This window comes from Diadema setosum, chromosome 20 (assembly GCF_964275005.1).
Source record: "Diadema setosum chromosome 20, eeDiaSeto1, whole genome shotgun sequence".
NCBI lineage: Eukaryota > Metazoa > Echinodermata > Echinoidea > Diadematoida > Diadematidae > Diadema > Diadema setosum.
The window spans coordinates 24284759-24305886 of record NC_092704.1 but is presented as its reverse complement, the minus strand read 5'-3'; the positions used below and the strand labels follow the sequence as shown (position 1 = coordinate 24305886).

The 21128-nt window shown below is 37.1% G+C and overlaps 1 protein-coding gene across 1 annotated transcript in view; it reads left to right on the top strand.

Moving 5' to 3' along the window:
• The window catches only part of LOC140243687 (5'-AMP-activated protein kinase subunit gamma-1-like), a 73922-nt gene that overhangs the window by 47307 nt on the left and 5487 nt on the right, over positions 1–21128 (top strand). Inside the window, exons 6-12 of the mRNA XM_072323350.1 lie at positions 6043–6076; positions 10136–10236; positions 11665–11746; positions 15209–15267; positions 18619–18664; positions 20023–20074; positions 20761–20887. Coding sequence (XP_072179451.1) covers positions 6043–6076; positions 10136–10236; positions 11665–11746; positions 15209–15267; positions 18619–18664; positions 20023–20074; positions 20761–20887 — 501 coding nt within the window. The remainder of the gene's footprint in view (positions 1–6042; positions 6077–10135; positions 10237–11664; positions 11747–15208; positions 15268–18618; positions 18665–20022; positions 20075–20760; positions 20888–21128) is intronic.

Below are 21128 nucleotides of genomic sequence, written 5' to 3'. Positions count from 1 at the left end.
AAAGGAGCAAAGTAAATAGCTGTGCAATGAAACTTGTGACTGCCGTTTTAATTAGTGCTGAAAGAAAGGAATGAGGTTCATTACTCTGGAGACATTAAATCTTTGCTGAACATTGCCCATTTTGCTGTGTGCAAGCAGCACGAAGCTTGTATGAATATTGATCTGAAATCGTATATGAGCTTGCTCTGGATTCATTTGCTATCACCGATCATCGTATTCGACTTCAACAATAGCGCCTTTCCAGTATTTTGATGGGGTATTAAAAGGACTTTGCACCGTGTAAGACAAAATCGCATGCTGCTGGACCATCTTTTTTTTCTTTTTTTTTTTTTTTTTGGAGAATATTAAGTTATTGGTTTATGAATGATGGACATGGCTGAACCAGTTGAAACCGAAGAGGAGTCGGTGAGTATCGAAACAACATGTTTGTAATAGAATAGGCGAGAATTTGAATGACCTGGGCTTTAATATTGCTAGACATGAAACTAGAACTCTGAGCCTGTTTCCGGGGGTACTGCTTTCCCATGACCAGGGAGGAAAGGAAATGTATAAAAAGTGAAGACTAGCTCGATTCCTTTGTGGGTCACATACAGGGCACTGATGGAAATCAATGATGTGACACATTACAATCATGGGCGTTTCGTAGAGAGGAAGTATTATAGATGAACAAGTTGAGACTGCTTCGAATCTGGGTGTGGGTCACATGTATATATTTTATGGTAGGGTACTGATAGAAACTGTTTATTTGACATTGCATTTGTAGATTGATATTGCTTATGTACAACATATTTAGCACCCTATGTAGGAGGAGCTATGTATGAAACACTGAGTGTGTGGAGATAAGTTTTCAGAAAAATGGCTAGTCTCTGTCACGACAGCTTTAGTGATTGCAGTCGGGGAGATAATTCCTGACGTATTAACTCTAGAAATATGGAAATTGTATAAATTGTATAGATGGGGTATACTTTGCAGTATTTTTATGTTTGTGAATTATATGCGTATGGACCAATATTCACAAAATTAAAACATTGAAAACCATGGTGATAATCGGATATGAGTAAGTGTGAAAGCATTCATGCCACGAGTAATCTTGGTGCAGGGGTCGATCAACATTCTTTTGTTCTTTCGGTATTTGTCAACAGATCACAAAATGTATGATTAGTAATGTTCAAAGTCCATTTATGCAGCAAACAGGCATCTTGCTTATGTCATCTCCTGTCAGCTTTATTGAACTCCAGCATGTTTTAACATTCTGGAGGCCATAATCTGCACGTTGGAAACGACATTTAAAATTTAGTCTTATCCAGAAAGCTGTGAACACTGGCAGCTGTTGGGATACAGCAAAAGGAGTGACCATGCTTTTAAAACAGATCTGTGGAGTCTCATGTTTACAAACTTTTTAAAGGACAAGTTCACCTTCATAAACATAAGGATTGAGAGAATGCAACAATATTAGTAGAACACATCAGTGAAAGTTTGAGGAAAATTGGACAATCGATGCAAAAGTTATGAATTTTTAAAATTCTTGTGTTGGAACCGCTTGATGAGGAGACTACTACAGCTTGTGAGTCATATGCGTACAACAGTATAAAGAAAATGTAAAGAAAATTCAACATATTTTCACTTTTTTCGCATAATAAAAGAGCACTTGACTTGCCTCTTTCTAAAGGCAGGGGGAATAATATTACCCATAACATTTGTCGGTAACGAGTCGGGGGAATGTGTACTTTTTTCAAAAGATGACATTTTGTGAAATTCTCTTTATATTTTCCTTATATTGTTGTACGCATGTGACATCTAAGTTATTCACACACTGCAGTAGTCTTCTCATCCAGCGGTTACTGCACAAAAACTTCAAAAATTCATAACTTTTGAACAGATTGTCCGATTTTCCTCAAACTTTCAATGATGTGTTCTACTAATATTGCTACATTCTCTCAATCCTTATGTTTATGAAGGTGAACTTGTCCTTTAAGAAGCAAAATAGATAAAGTGAAATGCTGAGAAAATTTGCACACTCATTATCATGGGTATTCATATTGCTGTTGCTCCTGTGGATTTTGAATATCATTTTTTTTTTTCTTTTCAAGCTGGACACCAATGAAATTCATAAAAAGATACCATTATAAATTTCATTTAGCCACAGACAAGTAACGAGTCAGATTTTCTGTCGTCCTGTCATTGAAGGAAATCATCTCTTTCAAGGTTCCTGTAAGAGTGCCCGAGGTGATTAATTGCAAAAATGAAATATGAATCTTCTACTTTATTTGCAGCAGGGACTGCAGGTCATATGAGTATTCTTAAACTGCCTTTTGTTTAATAGTCAGTTTCACTAAATGCTGCTTATGTCAGTGAAGAGATATACCACGGAAGAAAAGAAAATGGTATCACTTTATGTTAGGGTTTGTGAATGATTCTCTTAACCTGTTGATGAGGACAAGTATTGTAGCCAAATCAGTACGTCCTCAACGGGTTAATGATCATGAAATATCCTTCCCCATGGAAAATGTTTAATATTGGAGAAAGAGAGATACACCGTAGACTTGTATACAATGCACGTATAGATATCAAGTAGATTGATAGGCCATGGAATGATAGCTAAATAAAGAGACAGATGAGATACATTTAATGGGTTATCGGAGGAAAAGAAATCTTGGGAGTTTTATGGAGTAGAGGAAAGCTTGGTTGAGGAAGTATACCCTTTCTGATTCATATGGTACTCTAAAATATTCACTAGTTTGCAGAAAATATTATATAGGTCTTAATTGTTAAGTTTTCTTCTATAAAATATCCAATACATAGGCAATTATATCCCAGCCCTGGTTTTTAATGACAAGGTTAATGTGCATCCATTTCTATCGCATATAAATGTAAACATTTTGTCGCTAGTGGTTTGGTTTATACTCTGACCAAGCTACATGCAAGTGAATGAGGTGAACATTCATATGCACCCACACGCAACAGGCATTAGTCAAGTGGGGTCACACTTTCAATGTCGACTTGTGCCATTCCGTTGATGCAGGGTTACTATGCAGCAGGTACTGGCAGAACGTACTTTGCAATAATCGCATCTAATTTTTCTCTTTTATTTATGGTTAAAAAACATTGTCATGTCACAATAGAAGACTGTGCATTTTCAGAGCTTGTAACTTCATATTACTTAAAATTCCCAACATGTACTAACAATTGCTGAGAAAATCTCTGTACAAAGCTAGGACAGTTTGGAAATAACGAATTTGTGCTCCATCTTTTTCATGCACTAGCACAGCATTGTCGCCACATTACCTGAAATAGCCCAAGTTTTTACAGATATATATTAAGCGAGTCTTAATTTTTTGCGAATCAGGACTTCCCAATAATTTTGCGAGTGGTTAAATTTGCGATTATCAAGTACAACACTGAACGAATTAATGTATGCTTGCTCATCGCATTCATGTCTGGATCAGAGTTAATATTTACATGTGCCTTTTAAATTCACTAATAGCACTGACTCGCGAAATTCGCAAAAATAAAAACCTCGCAAAATATTCGGCGTATACAGTATGCGATTGGGAGAATTGATTCTGGTGTCTTTGTACAGTAGTTAGTTGTTGTCGGCATTTGTTTAAAGGGATCGTATAGGTTTGGTTGAGAAATAATTTCAGGTTTCTAAGATTTTGGGTGAGATAATGAGAAACCTCTTATGAAATAAGAAAGAAAATGTAAGTCTATGAGGAATTCAACGTTTTTATTTGATGAAAATTGGTTTCGAAATGGCCGAGATATCCAAAACAGAGCGATTGTAATAAGTGTGGGACCCATATTTTAATACGATCGCTTTGTTTTACTTTGTTTTTGGATGTTTCAGTCATGCCAAACCAAATTTTCATCAAATAAACTTTGAATTCCTCTTAAAGTGGTATGCTCTGTACTATTTTGTAAGCGTTTTCTTGGTATCTCGCAAAAAGTTAAAGCCCAATTCTCATCTCCACCAATACTGTACCATCCCTTTAAAGGTAGGGGATACCTTTTACAGAACTCCCAAAATGCAGCAAAACATTAAATATGAACCTCAGGGGGCTTGTTTAGGCCACTGCTTAGAAATTTGGAATTCAACAGTTATCTACAATTTGAATAATGCACAAAACTCAACTACTCAGTAGTTCTGTGTGTCAGCCACACTTAAGCCTTTTTGTTGCAGTCTTCTGTATTTTTTATCTATAAACACAAATCTAAAAGTATAAGAGCTGATGTAATAACATATAGAGTGTGTGGCAAGAATGTATAGAAATGTTTGTAAGTTTTGATGAACTTTATTCACATAATATACATGATGGACACACATGCAGTGCATGGGTGTGCAAAGGTAGCCTAGTAATGTACTGGAATTTACGGTGAGCCCCGAAAAGAATTCAATTCAAAATCTAATGGTCAATAAAAATGTACTAAATGTTACCTTCCACTTTCAATACTTTATGGGAGTTTCTAAAATGATATTCTCTTCAACATACCACTGTGTTTATACAACTCTTCATTTAAGGCATGCAAATGGGATTCCCTACCTTTAAGTATGAGCAATGTACTGTTCAATATTCCAGGGATCCGAGACTATCTAATATGCAGTATTGCCTTTTATAAAGTATAGTTCCCTCCCCTATTGTCAAGACGGTATGTATGACGAGGTCAAACGTGAGTGGTTTGTGGAATGGCACTCCAGGCAAAAAGAAAAAAAAGTAAAAGCACTGCATTCCTTGTACTCAGCATGCTTCTAGAAATAATTCTATGCAATCACCATGATAGGGAATATCTTGTGGATATCTCGTACACCCCTTTGAACAGAGGATGATTTTGTTGAGCTTATTTTTTGTTCGCATTTCTTCACATTAGTGTGCAGAATGAAGTTGAGATTGTCATCATGTATTGTATGCAAAATCTCTGAAATGATGAAGTAGGGTTCAAGAAACAATGGTATTTCCTGCTATTAGCATTGATTTGAAAGTCTGGGAGAGCTTTGACATTTACAAATGAGAAAGAAGAAAAATGAACAGGCAGTTTTATTGAGATAAATTGCTGTGGGCAGACAGATATTAAAAAAGCCTTGAAAATGTTTCGCATAAATGGCGGACAATGAAACGCATGTACATGTAGCAGCGTTCCCTCTGGCCCGCAGCGAGATTGAGCGTGACTGAATACATGAAAAATAGACTGTAGATGCACTTGGCGGAATAGAGGTACCCCAGTTGGCCGCACAGAATGCACTTGTGAGGCGCCAGACACTGACATTGCTGCTGGATTTGCATACGAGATGGGTTACGAGCAGGTGGGGAGCGTTGCGGGGAATTTTTTTGGTTGATACATAAAATGTAGATTGGAGGGAAATGGATGCCACAGGGTTTCAGACTTGCAAAACAAGGCTTGGTTTATACTGCATTTCTGAACCCGCTTTTAGAGTTTCAAAGCTTTCAAATGCCGAAATGAGTCTCCCCGTCAATTAACAAATGGTTTGAAAACAACTAACCCTGTGATATCACATATCCATGAAATGTTAATCAGACAGCTCTCGATACCTTGTAATACATTCAATATGACTCAGAGTATGCACACATCAAAGTGGACATGAATACAAGGTCATGATTGGTTGTATTGCATATATAGCAGTCATACAATTCAGATGACAAAACAAATGCACACCCAGAGTGAAGCAAATGCAGGCAAGCTTTCCCATTATCAGGAACAACCGTTGGCAATAAGGCAAAAGTGAGTCAAAATTTCAGAATTTATATGCTAGTAAGCTGGCCCCATTCATGTGAACTCAGCTCTGCTTAATTTCTTCAAATTTGTGTACATGTACGAACAGCTTGTGAGATAGTTACTGAGCCTTTCATATTTTTGCATTCAGTGAAATGAACAATTATTTCATCACATTTTATTTGATTTTTCCACACAGGTTTTATTTTTCCTATCATTGTTTTATGTTCATTTGATACAAGATAAGACCTTTTTTTTCCTTTTGATATTTGATTACCATGGTGATATGATAATTTGCATTTGTTCCCTTTACAGAGGTCATACTCCGAGTCTTATGTGAAGAAGAAAGGTCAGTGGCGTTGACAATCAGGCACAGTGTCACAGCAAAACGGCTTCTGTTCCCATTTACGTTCTTTGTTTTGTTCCGTGACCCGTTCACTCTTGAATGCCGCAACTTTTCTTTTTTCTTTCGTTCAATTTTTGCTTGTTCACTCGTTGATCTGTTGCTTAATCCCAAATTTCCCATTCCATGTTTTTCATCCATGTGCTCACATATTTTTTTTTCACAGCTGTTCAGTCGCTTTTAATGTTGTCATTTTAGATAATTCATCAGATTTCACAGCTTTCTATGATTTTTTTTCACAATATCTTTTCAATTAATATTTATGATTTTTGTCAACTGTTCTTCCCCCCGCCCATTTTTCCTTTTTCTCCCTTCTGCCAACGTTACCAACGTGTAGCTCTCTCGTAAGACAAGTGATCCAATAGGAGAGATGGAGCTACTGAGAGAAGGTATGGAAAGCCGTGTGTAGTGACGATACAATTTGAGTGAAAAAAAATCACCCTACTAATGTATCAGAGCACACTTAGTGTTCCATAATTGCTTGGGTATGACTACCAAACCTTGAAAGGTGGAGGTATATATCTATTCATTTTTTACCATTCCGTTTTTCATGTATGTTCTTCGTTGAATGAAGGCACATACTAACCAGATATGTTACTGGTTTTCAGTTGATAATTCTTTCCTTATATGCTGCTAGTTTGTTGTGTTTGCAATTCATTTGTTTTATCATCATCATAGATGTTCAGAAAATCAAGTTATTGAATTCAGACACATCCAGTTTACAAATGTCAATGATCTTATCAATAAAGAAAAAAAAACATGTGTTTTGATGGTTGACAATCTTCAGGGATACATCCATAATAAAAATACCCATGGCATTATTAAGATCGTGCAGGTTTGTGTTAACAGGTAAAGAGTCAAAATATAACATCAACAGGTCCACTTACCCTGTAAAGAAAGATAATGAAAAATAAAAACAACACTAGCAGGGAAATAGACCCCATTGTGGCTGGAGTAAATGGAAAAATATCAGAACACATCAGTAATGCTCGAGGAATAATACTCAGACAATCTTTTCGAAATTTTTGATGAAATTTTACTCTAGGATTTTTGGTGGTTCCATTAGCCTTCATCACTAGATAAAAAGGGTACAACAGTTGTTGAATACAGTGGAAAGAATATAAAGTGATATAAACAAAATTCCTCATAATTTTTATTTTTCTGGCATAATAAAAAGAGCACGTGGCCGAACTCTCTCTGAAGACGGAGAATATCATTACCCACATCACATATCAGTAACAAGTCTAAGGTCTAGTAAATCTAATAAGTACTTTTCATAAAAATGAAATTTCCAGAGAGCTGTCTTTATATTTTCTTTTCTATTTTTATCATTCCACTATTGCGATATCACAAATTCCCACAGCAAAGAAATCATGAGTGCCGAAAAGTGATGTCTGAAAGGTTAGGGAGGAAGAATAGAATGGACCAAAGGGTAAAAAAACATCAGCTAACACCCCACCCCCCAAAAAACAAAACAAAAACAAAAACAAAAACAAAAACAAAACAAAACAAAACAAGCAAGCAATAAGTGAAGCACATAAAAAAGAAAATTTGTGTTTTTTTGCTGTTTTTTATGACTAGAAGCTGCCCCAAGCAGTCGAAATAGATTAAATGAAATTCAGAGAGTGTATGTACTTCAGATGTAGCATGGTGAAAATTAAGAGGTCGAACAGGATGCACTTAGCACTTTCTGGACTAGCTTTCTAAACCACATCCTGACGATGCTGTCATATCTATAATTGATATCAGTCATAATATACATGTAGCTTTCCTGATTGTAGTACAGTTGTATTGAAGTAAAAAGATCCACATTATTTGTAAAAATATCAAAAATATTGTTGCTTGTAATAATGCAATTCCTGTTGATAATCAACTGTAATGATAAAAAGCCCAATAAATCAAGACAAAAGTATGTCAGGTGGTCAGAATATCAGATTAGCCCAGAGGGGTGTATTGTTACCAAAATACAATGTAGTACTCTATTAAAGCTGCAGACATTTTTACATGCTGTTTCGTCGGTGTTGTAATGTTTAAGCATGAAATTCATTTGTGCTGTTGACCCTGCCCTGTAGTGTCACTCCACAATAGACACCTTGACATTACCCCCACCTACCCCCTCCCCTCCCTTTATAACTAATTGCATGTTTGTCATCATCCCATGTACTAGTATCCAAAAATTCCTTGTGCTAGCCTGGTGTGTTGGTAGCACCATTATGTTGTTTGTTGTTGTTTTGTTAACTCTGTCAATGTCAGCTTTGTGTGTTTAGGTGTGAAGCAGTGTCACATAAAACTGCACATATGATAATGTGGCATGCCGTAACTTAGGGCCTCGTCATACCTGTGTTATGGTGTTGTGTAGGGCCGTCTCATGTTCTTACTATGTACATTGACACAGGGCTATTATAGCGGCAAAATTTTAGCAGTTGTTGATAACGAGTCCATTGCCAATCCAGTACTGTCATGACATATTGCACATAATTACATAATTTATTGATAATAGTACTTTTCTTATAATCACTGAATTAATAATAGGGAAAAGAAACTTTGAATAAATATACTGTTGCCATGCTATGAAAACATAATTTGCATGAATCCAGATACGCATAACATCTGTGAGATTAGGGGAAACTAGTGAAGAGCTGGACATACTTTTTAAGTGAGCTTGTTCGGCCTCTGAAATTGATGTCATTACTTGATCCTTATCAAATAAAGAGAACAAATAGACTTACAAAATGATTTAGTATCAAGTACATTAGAGCAAGTCATTTTAAAATAAAACAAAAAGTGGCAAAAGTTTGTTCTTTGCAGTGGGCTTTGGCCAAACTTTGCACACAATATTTTGTACATGTACCCAAGGGGGCTGCAGTTTCTCTGTCCATTATTTAGACAGATTGACCCGAATTCACGAAGGTGGTACAATCTTGTCCGTGATTTAAACCACAGACAAAGACCATGGAGCGCCAAATGTCACAAGAGAATATTTCGTTACGAAATCTGTCATTTTGTCGACGAAATGACCATTTCGTTCACGATATTATCATTTTGTCGACAAAATGACCATTTCGTTAACGATATCATTTTGTCAACAAAATCTTCATTTTGTTGACGAAATGACTGATTTTGTAATGAAACAGGCCATGCGACATTTGGCGCTCCATGGTCTTTGTCCATGGTTTAAACCATGGACAAGATTGTACCACCTTCGTGAATTTGGGCCTTAAAGTCCTGCCAGGGTAGTTTTGCTCTAAGAGTAATCATGTCCTCATTGATTTGTCAACTATGAAATTTTTTTTTAAAGAAATTTAGATGGAAGTGCTGAAATTCATTAAATGCACATGAAACCAGAAAGAAATCTGAAATAAGGATAAAATGTCAATTTGAGAGAAAAAAATAGGGACTGCGATCTTCCAAAAGGTGTTTGCCAATGTAAAAAATCAGTTATAACTTTAGCAATTCAAAGGCTTGGTATATTCTGGTGTAGTAGTATAATTCTACGTTTGTTAGCAGATACATGATGCATTGAAAATTATCATTTTTGTATTGAGACAATCATGTCTGTAATACCCATATAAATGGTTTGATCTAGTGGTGTTGAGCATGCTCTCTGCACTGAGTTTATACCTTCAAAGGCATGAAGCACCACATATGTCACACTCATCATTTTTTTTTTTTTTTTTGGTGTGTGTATGCATTGTGTGCCCTAATAGTCTATGGAAAGGATTTAGTGTTTATCATATGTGTGGGTTTCTTGCTGCTCTGTAGGGAAAAAGTGGGAATAATGACCAATTATTGCAGAGAATTCAGGCGATTAGTAACAAACAGTCATCAGTCACTCACCTCTGAGACTTGTGCCAGGCACGTAAGAACATTTTATGGATTTGTTTTCGGTTCTTTTCTCTTGGGGATAAAAAGAAAAGACACTATCAAAGACCATTGATCTTCGCGGTCTGTAGGCTGCAGAAGGTGCTGATGCAATTTCTATCCTTGTTTCCATGGCAACCACAGAGGAAGAGGACATGACCTTCGTGCGATTCATGAAGAATCACAAGTGCTACGAGATCATCCCAACCAGCTCCAAGCTTGTCGTCTTCGATCTCAAGCTGTTGGTATGTGACGTCACGCCGCTTTCTAGCCGTACAGCAATAAGGATTGCAACATACCGGTGACATTTCATTTTCAGCGAAGTAGCTACATTTTATGTGGGGGAATCCTTATATCATCCAACATACAATTGTACTTCTCTCTCTATTTTTTTTTCTTTCTTTTTCAATACAACAGGGGTAAGGACCTCATTCATAAAATCAATATGGGAAATATTGCCTGGTTGATTGACCAATCAGATTATAGAATTCACCATCACTAAAAGATAAAGCTTGTATGTCATATCACTTTGCTTTCTTGCTGTATAGTAGCACAATATTGCAACATATTAGTGAAATTTCACATTCAGTGAAGTAGCTACATTTAATATGAGGGAATCAGCAAACATTTTCCTATTCATCTTTTATTCTTTCTTTCTTTTTTGATACAACAGTGGACACGCACCTCAATCATAAAATATTGGAAATATTGCATGGCTTATTGACCAATCAAATTACAGAAGTCACCATACTAAAAGATAAAAGCATGTATGTTATTATAGTCACTGTATGGCTGTATAGCGGTAAGACTTACAACATACTTGTGACATGATGCTAATAGTGATCGACAGCATTTGTATAGCACCATACTGTATATATCTGTTGTAGAAGCATTCAAAGGCACAGACTCTTGTGAGAGAGTTAGCAATTGAATGCCTGGTGAAAAAATATGAGTCTTGAGTGAGGCTTTAAGTGATCCAGTATGTCAATTTCATGGAAAAAAGAAAGACATTAAAAAAAAAAATCAATTTAACATATCACTGCAGTTAGATCTCATAACACAATGTGATACATCTAGTTTGAGAGTTTGTCCTTACTAATAGTTGCTAAACTCGTTACACTTCATCTTGTAGTGTGTTAACCCGTTGAGGACGAGTCCCGAGTATACTCGGGCAGGGGTCTTTGGGAAGTGCATGTTGTAGCAAAATCAGCCTGCCCTCAACAGGTTAAAGTTCAACATTTCACAGGCTTGATGTTAAATTCTCTCATATTCCAGCTCCATATGATTCTAATGTGTGTCCATGTTTTAGCATTGGGGTGATATTTTATGAATCAATTTGAGTTTTCATGGATTTGAAATATGAATTGTTAGATGAATGTTGCATCATATCTACAATTTGTATATTGATCTTGAATATGATGGGGCTGCAAAGTTATTTTTTCAATTAACCCGTTGAGGACGAGTCCCGAGTATACTCGGGCAAGTGTCTATGGGACATGCGTGTTGTAGCAAAATCAAACCGTCCTCAACGGGTTAACTATGAACATGCTTCAATTCAGCACCTTGATAGTGGTTTGTAAGGGCTACCACCAAATGAGCATGATTTGTGCTGGTTTTCTGATCTGTTTAAAAGAAGATAGTTTTTCTTCTCTGCTGTAATTCTAACACCACAGGTCAAGAAGGCTTTCTACGCTCTGGTCTACAATGGCGTAAGGGCAGCTCCACTATGGGACAGCACAAAACAGGATTTTGTGGGTAAGTGTGTCCTGATCATCAGCACTGGGACAAGCTCCTGTACGTGTATGTGCTCAAATTTCATGCATGCTTCATTTACAGATTATCCATGGCTACATTGAAACCTGCCTTGGCCCTGTCAAAGGCTTGTCCATCATAGCAACAACTCTGTGATGTTTAGTAATGTGTTCCCACAAGTGAGTTCCCACCCTAGCCTCCCATTTAAAAAGTTCAAAGCTTTTAAATTCACTAGTTGTGCCTTAGATGAATTATATTTCAATATTTTTGGAGCTCGGTTTGTTGATATAGATGACTTTATAGAGGCAGAGGCAAGCTTTCTGATTGTTGAGAAAATCAAGTTTTCAAGCAGCACAAAATTAGATTTGTTTTAATCAAGTAATGTATAAGAGCTTTGTAATATAAACCAATATATAACAAGCTAAAACTAAAAACTGTATAACTTGCCTTCCTATACGTTCTTATTAGCATAGTGATACACTGTATTTGTTCATAGTTCTCTTGATAGCGAGAGCATAATTCTCAAAACGCTGTATGCTGGAGTGTTTTTAATTAAATTATTTTGAAGCTCAGTCAACAGAGATCAGATTTTTTTTTTGTTGTTGTAATTAAGCCTCAACAATGTTAAACATCATTCTTAATGTCTAAAAACTACTATGCAGAACCCGTTGTCTCTTTAACCCGTTGAAAACTAGTTCCAAGTATACTCGGACAGGTGTCTATGGGAAATGCGTGTCGTAGCAAAATCAGTCCGACCTCAATGGGTTAAAATCTGTTCACTTGATGTTTATGTGATGGACCACACCATGAGGAACCAGTAACCATGGCAACAGTGATGTAGGAGGAGGGCATCAATAAACTGATGCCTCATTTAGAAAGCTGTCCCAATTGACTTTCCTATTCCTGTTGATGTAGAATCGTGCAGTCACAACCAAAGAGCATGATTATAAGTCACGAAAGGGCATAAATTTCCTTTGCTGATGCATTGCCCCTGCTTTGCTCCGTGAAGGGACACATTTTATATGCAGATTTCATGAATTCCGACGTGCAACGTTTCCAACCGGTCATGTCTGAAGTGTCCGCAAACATTGTTAGAATACAAAAAGTAAAAAAGAAAATAAATATGTGTAAGCATCCTCTAGGCTTACAAGGTAAAATATAAATTGTAGTACCCTAGCTGACTGGATTGCTCATTTTTGCATAATTTCTAAAGAGAAATGTCTTCAAACTTTTTTTCATTGCAATTCATAGGGATGGTTAGTTTTGGTTGAGATGGGGGTTTAGATTTTAACTTTTTGTGAGATAATCAGAGACCATTTATGAAATAATAAAGAGTATACAATTCTAAGAGGAATTCAAAGTTTATTTTTGATGATCATCAGTTTTGAAATGGTTGAAATATCCAGACAAAGTAAAACAAAGTGATCCTAATAAAAGGTGGGTCTTGCCTTTTATCAGGACCTCTTTGTTTATGGATTTATCAGCCATTTCAAAGCCAATTTTCAGTCAAACAAAAACAACTTTGAATTCCTTGTAAAATTGTATGCTCTTTTACATTTCATATTAAGAGTTTTCATGTCATCTCACAAGAAAGTTGGAAATCTGAAGCCCCGTCTCGCCAAAACTATACCATCCCTTTGAACACAGGGTGGGTGAGTGGCAAAGATGGAATAAAAGAGAAATAGACTAAATTCATCAGTGCATTTGCATCTATAGATATTATACCCCGTTGACCTGGTAACTTAAAGTCTTCTGCTCCTTGTAAGCAAATGTTAGTACTTGCAATCCAGTTTGCATGCAATACATGGTCAGGTGAGCCTCAGGCAAAGTGATTGGTTGTTGGTCATAACTGTTCAATAGTGTACAGGCATGCATACGGTTGGAATATCATGTCTACAGAGAGGTCTATTAGTATGCAAGTGGGCGACTTGCCTGAACATGTCTGCAATATAAAGGGATGCTGGGAGCATAAAATTTTTTGTGGGAGATGGAACATGTATTTTGAATTGTTGCCTATTAGAACCTGCTTGGTGAGATACAAATTTTGTGGAATATTTCAGAGTCTCCTCGTGAAAAGGTTAGATAATTTTGTTTTCCCTCCAGGTGAATTAATGTGTGTCCTCCTGGGTTTCTCTCCATTTCTAATGCCTGATACTAATAACTAAATTTGTACTGCTTCCCACCCATTTTCGCATCCCACTTGTACAGATTCATTATCTTGTAGATCAGGGAAATTATGAAGTTGGTTGACACCTGTAGGTTTTTTTGTAAATCAGTCTTTCCTGTGATGTGTTCTATGACTCTTACCTTTTATATTTTATATAAGTAGATGCAAAAGAAAGATAAAATCACCTATTGTGATACAGCTAGATTTCACTGGTAGTATCTGGCATAGAAATGTGCACACGTTTTGTTCCCTTTTATAACAGTGTGAAAAGAAAATTTGTGACTATTCTGTTTGCTGCATTTTGTCCATGAGTATATGATGTTGCTAGTAATACATTGGCAGTGAAATTAAAAGCAAGAGGAATTATGGATACTTCATTTTTGGTATAAAATTCATCACGCCATATAAAATCGTACTTTCACAGTAATATGTAGAATACATACTGGTATGGGAGAGCTGTCAGCTCAAATGAAGCAGAATGAAATACATTCCTATCATAATCCCTAAGCAAAGCTTGCTGCATCTTTCGAGACGCAACATATTTTTGCAGTTTTGACATTCAAATTCATGCACAGATACTGTCTTGCTAACCTCTGCGCTAGCTCTACACTGTAAACTTGCCACGCCATTGTATTGGCATGTAGTCAAATCTTCCCTGTACATGGCCTTAAAATAAGAAATTGGCAAGCCAGCTCTTGGTGAATCTATACCACAGACCTGTAAGAAGGCCATTGTGACATCAAGGATGATATTAAACTGATATGTAGTAGCATCAATGTACTTGGATGTTTGTACTGATCAATGAGCAGGGCACACAGATACACAGAAGGATTAAAAAAAACAGACATAGATGTGGGATGTAGGGCAATTTGTTGATCAGTTGCAGTGTAAAAAAAAAGAAAATAAATAAAAAAAAAAAAAGATCTTTGACTCAATAATTTAATTAATTTGAATAATTATGCAGTACCTGCTGCATGCTATAAGGATTAGAACCAGCACTGGTTGTCGGGCAAAAGCTCAGTGATCTACTGTATAAGATGCCTGTCCGGAGTTCAGGGGGTCACAGGTTTGAATCCTGCTATAGTACAGTATGTATGCCCATGATTTCTGTTTGTTGTGGCTACTACTATAAAAACACTGATCACTTCAGTGCTTATCTGTGTCTATGTAGGGCAACTTGTTCATCAGTTTCAAGAATTTCAACAATTTGCATAAAGAGTATACTTGCTTGATTACCAGTCATGCACCTACCTGTGTATTAAAAATACATTTGTTTGATTTTTGTTTTCTTCTTGTAGGTATGCTGACCATCACAGACTTCATCAACATTCTACAGTACTACTACAAATCACCTCTCGTAAGTTTGTCTTTGAACTGCATTTTGCCTTTGGACTTATTTTACATGGCCATTAAAAAAAAACTCAGTTCTCACTAATAAGCCACCATGGGACCAACTGCTCTTATTCCCTTCCATTGGACCAGGCAAATAATGGATAGAGTACCTTGCCAACGGCACAACCTGTGACCAGAGTACTTGAACTACTGTAAAGCTGTTATTTTCACGAGGGTTTGATTTTCGCGAATATAGTAAATCACTGTTATGCCATAAATCTAACAACACAGGAAAATATCACCATGTGCTAGGGTATGGACTAGCATCTTTGTTCACTCGCGATGGCCTGGGTGTCAAATCGCGAAAAAAAAACAACATCTCATAAAAATTTCTGTGACCTCATTCGTAAAATATCTGTTAAACACAAAAATATCTTTACGCAAAAATATCTGTACATGAAAATAATGTTTTTTTACAGTGTATATCTCACAAATGAGAAGCCTTAGTCCTATGCACTGATGCACAATGTGTGTTTTTGTTGCCCTTTCTTGATATTGCTACTATATACGTGTAAACCATCTAAATCATTCAGTAATTTGTATTATATTTCTTTGTGTGTGTGTGTGCTTGTATGGTGAGACAGCACAAGTATCTAGCTCATCCGATGTGTGTACCTCATCTGGTATGGCCTACAGTTCTTCTGGTATATCAGCCTATAATTCAAGGGCTTGGACTCTAAAACCAAGAGATACTCGAGTTGTTCAATTCGACCCAGTGTGTTTGCATTCTTTGACACAATAGTATACCCACAATACCCCTCTTGACCCCGAGGTACATACGGTACTTGGTGGTGCTTGGGTGATAATTATAGCAGGGTTTCTTCAAGAGCAGTGTATACGCTGAAGATGCGTAGTAGGGTGGCAGAGAATAAAACTTAGATATTATCTAGTTCTGTCAGATATTTTCCCATGCAAATAGTTGACTGTACAGTGAGGATCAGCTATCCTGTGTCTGCTTTTGACTTCAATATCGTTTGTGCAACAAAGACATTGATATTTTGATATTTTATTTTCATGTGTGTGACAACCTAGATACAGCTTCGAGAGATCATTAGAAAGAGGACATGTGGAGATCACAATTTGTTGATTTATGTATTAAAAAAAACTGAGATATCTGTGAACATACGTTTGCGCAGACGGCAAAACCAACCTCTGTCGCAGAAAAATCCTCAAGTGAGGTGGCTTTGCCAGAACGAGTGTGAATAAATTAGGCAGTAGAAGTGTGTGCTCTTGAAGTGTTCACCAACAATGCCAGTCAGTTGCCTCTTTCCTTTATATCTCTCTCTCTGTCTCCGTCTCTTTCTCGCATAATATTCATGATTTGTATGTCTGTACCATATGTATGTATGTATGTATGTCTGTCTGTCTATATGTCTGTATGTATGTATGTCTGTATGTAATGTATATGTATACATGTATGTATGTATGTATGTATGTATGTATGTCTCTATGTATGTATGTATATATGTATGTCTCTATGTATGTATGTCTGTATGTATGTATGAATCCATTGTGTATACATTGTATGCATCTGATGATCATTTTTAGTGCCCTAGCCATTTTCTCCACTTTTCTTAAATCCCATTCATTTTGTTCAACTTTATGAAAGTCTCCCTCTTTTCTCACGATGTCTTCCTAGTAAGATGTTTTACCATCTCCATCCCCCTCATCCTCTGTGTCATCATTCTCTTACTCTCCTTCCCGCTTGGCCCCGTCCCCCCGCCCCCCCCCCCCCTTCACTCTGTCATTGTCTTCTGTCTCTTGTCACTGTCGTCCCTCAAGGCCCATTAAGCACCTCGTCCCTGGATATAATCACTGCACATTAATCCCCAGATGGATCTCTCATTATCATACTGCTCTCCATCACGTCACATGGATGGGCAGGCTATAAAATAGGGTGACGGCAGGCTTGTGCCACCCCTGTGCAAGGAGAGAGTTTTTATTTCAATTAGCCTTGACTTGAGGCTATTCCTGCTACAAAGGCTCAGACGTACAAGTATTGGCGGGGTTGGTCCCCCCTGCCTGCAATGATGTTGTCACTGGAATTGACAGGGTACTTCTACGGGGATGAATTCATAGAGCCCCCGGAAGCCCAGGCTCCTATGGAACAGGCTAAACCTAAATGTTGTCTCCAGCGCGCGCATAATGATATGTGCGAATGCAAAGATGTGCAGATTCTCATTCGTACCGCATTCGGTCACCTGATGGTAATAAATCATCGGTGAGCGCTGAAGCATAGGTGATATGACAAGGCAGGATTACTGTTTGAGAGTGACGATGGGGGTTGGGTGTGAATAGAAGATGGTTGAACATATTGCAGTGCAAAGGTCATCATGCTGAGTGCTGTTAAACTTTTGTACTCGCGAAATTTGGTATGCTGCCCGAGTCATATTATCAGCAGCAATAAAAGGAGTGATGTAGGTCACTCAGCAGAATCTACATGGCTGACTATGAGGCAACAGCTAGGGTATACACATTTTATAGTTTGATTAGAGTAAAGTAAGAAGGTTGTGAAGCTGTTAGTATTTGATTAATAGAATACCACTTATGCATGAGGGTCAGTACCTTTTTAAACTTTCAATGAACTTGCTGCCATTAGACTTGCTGCTGAAGACGCAGAAGACCCAAAGAAGCCCAAAGATAATAGCTGTTTAGTGATGCAACACACTTTTCATGTCAGCAACTTTCCAACACTTCTGTGAAGAAGCCCCATTGCAATGCAATGGCGGACCGAGTTTGTTACTCCATTGTGTCTAAGCATGCGAATCAATGTGTTCTGTTTATTCAAATGATAGTGTTTTTCCTTATATTTTGGACGTTCTTTTCAGGTAAGTGGTTTGCAGCAAATTTGAAAATCTGCTTGCCCAACCGGGCAAGTAGTAAAATAAAATTACGTAGCACCCTGGATGGGACTGAGTATAAAATGTGTGTTTGAATTTGTTTGACCTAACCACTAAGGAGGCACTCACATGCTTACAAGCATATTATTATTGTAAGACAAATGGCTTATCCCTTCCGAAGGATTAGCCAAGCGTCTTGCAGAGGGACACAATCGCTGCAGCCAGGGGATTTGAACCAGCGACCTTGTGATTCACAGTCCATGATCTTGTCCACTGAGCCACAGGGGCTTTTGTGTGAATTAGATGTACACTGTATATTGCAGATTGCCCAAATAAGGAGAGAAAAAAACAGTACCTGTTGCAGCACATGTGACCTGAAATGTTTTATTCAAACACATGTAGTCACTTGGGGACTAAAGCTGGTTTCACACGCCTGTAAATTTTCAAAAATTTCTTTCCTTGTGTTGTTGACACAGGTGAAAATGGACGAGCTGGAAGAACACAAGATTGCCACGTGGCGGGGTGAGATTTTCGACACTTGTGTTTTTATTGATAAATTGAGTGTATTTTGCCAATATCCTTGCTTATCTTTCAAAGAGGGAAACACAGTCAAGTTTCCTCTGTTATTTCTCCAAACAGTGAATAGGAAAAGTCTAAACCACAGTCAGTGCCAGATAAGTTGAATTTGTTTTTACAAAAAATAAAGAGATAAAAAGTGAGGTGTCATTCATCAATATTTGGCCATATGCATCAAATCTTGATGCAGAGGGCAGATAAGGCTTACTCTATACGCCAAATATTTCGCAAGGTTTTTATTTTCGGGAATTTCGTGAGTCGGCTGCTTTTCACGAAATTAAAAACACACAAAAATATTAACTATAATGCCGATATGAATGTGACGTACACATATACATTTCTACATTCAGTACAGGACTCCACGATCGCGAATTTAACCACTTGTGAAATTGTCGGGAAGTTCCGATTCGCAAAAATTTAGACTCGCGAAATATATGGCGTATACAGTAATTTGAACATCTACTGGGCTAATTGTCTGACTTATTTTTATTTCCTTGACAGTGATAATGAGCAAAATACTGCTTAAAAGGGATGGTACAGTATTGGTGGAGATGAGAATTGGGCTTTTAACTTTTTTGGAGATACCAAGAAAACACTTATGAAATACATGTAGTACAGAGCATACCATTTTTAGAGGAATTCAGTTTATTTGATGAAAATCCGGTTTGAAATGACTGAAACATCCAAAAACAAAGTAAAACAAAGTGATCCTAATAAAAGGTGGGTCCCACACTTTATTAGGATTGCTCTATTTTGGATATCTCAGCCATTTCAAAACCAATTTTCATCAAATAAACGTTGAATCCCTCTTGGAATTACATGCTCTTTCATGTTTCATAAGAAATTTGTCCTTATCTCACACACACACAAAAAAAATGTTAGAAACCTGAAGTTAGGTCTCAACCAAAACTATACGATCCCTTTAAGAGGAAACATGTATAATTTGAACATTAAGTCCAAGTAAGCTGCATGGCAGTTAGGCCCAAATTCGAGGAGAAAAGAGTGGATAGAAAAGAAGGAGGAAAAGGGTGATAAGTGCAAAAAGGGAGTGGAAAAGTAAAGGAGGAGGATGAGGAGGAAGAGAAGGGATAAGAAGAGAATGGAGGGGACAGAACGCAAAGAATAACAGAATGTAAAGGGGAAAAAGTAGGAGAGGAAAATTCCAATGCATGGTGTACTAGTGTTCATTAGTTGCTGTGCTAGCAATTATTGTGACAAGCACAAAATTGCATGGATAACAATCAGTGGCTTGTTGTAAGATTCAAACCATGTTTAATGTTTGTGTCCTATTATTTGTGTTGCAGAGGTCCTTAAAGAGAAGGCAAGACCCCTTGTGTGGATTGATCCAGACCAAAGGTGAGTTCAACGCTCTTTTCTTATTAGATTACACAGTCAACATTGTATATGATGGGCAAGTTAAGGAAGTCCAATTTGAAATGTGTAACTTTGCCTTACTTTCCAGTGATATTGTCATCCACACACATGCAAAACAAACATATATACCTGAGAGCCAGAATACTGAGGGAGTATCAATTTGGAGGGGAATAGTAGAGTTATTCAAGGTTGAAGTTGACAAAGCAAATTTCAACCAGATCAAGTACAAATACAGATTGGTTTTTTTTTTTTTTTTCATAGATGAGCAACTATGAGAGAGCTGTCATGGTTGATTGCTATTGTACATATGTGGAAGTATTATACTGTGAAAAAAAAAAAAGTGTGTCAAAGAACATATTGGTTACGAATATTTATGCAGTCTATTCCTTGTGCATATTCATCATGTACAACAACCTTTTATGATGGTTTTCTTCAATGACCCCAACTGTTTACAATAACTTTATCTGGAAACTTTTCTTAGCAATGCAGATGTGACCAGTATTTATTTTGTTTATAAGAAAAGAATCTTTGTTTATATCAAATGATCATTAAATGAGCAGTGTTTTTAAATGAAGTCCATATCAATTTATATTTGTGACTGTTCATGTACAGTGAAAGGAGTTTGAAAATGACATCAACCTACCTTTATAAATGCCTCCCTCTCACAGTTTGTTTGAAGCAGTGCGGATGCTCATCCAGCAAAAGATCCACAGGTTACCGGTCATCGATCAGGCAACGGGGAATGTCATCTACATCCTGACGCACAAGAGAATTCTCAAATTCCTGGCATTACTGGTTCGTTTGTGTATTTCATTTCTATATGTATGCTTCCAGGGACACAAGAAATCAGATCTTATTTTAGTTTTATTTTATTTGATGGGTTTGTTTGGGTCGTTGATGTTTTTTTTTTTCTTACAAACTCCAGCAACCTTTTATTCATGTAGGCTTTTGTTGTGTGTTCTGTGCAACTTATGCAGTGCTGCTGTCTAGTATGTTTTGATGATTTGTTTATGTTTCTTCATTGAATATACAAAAG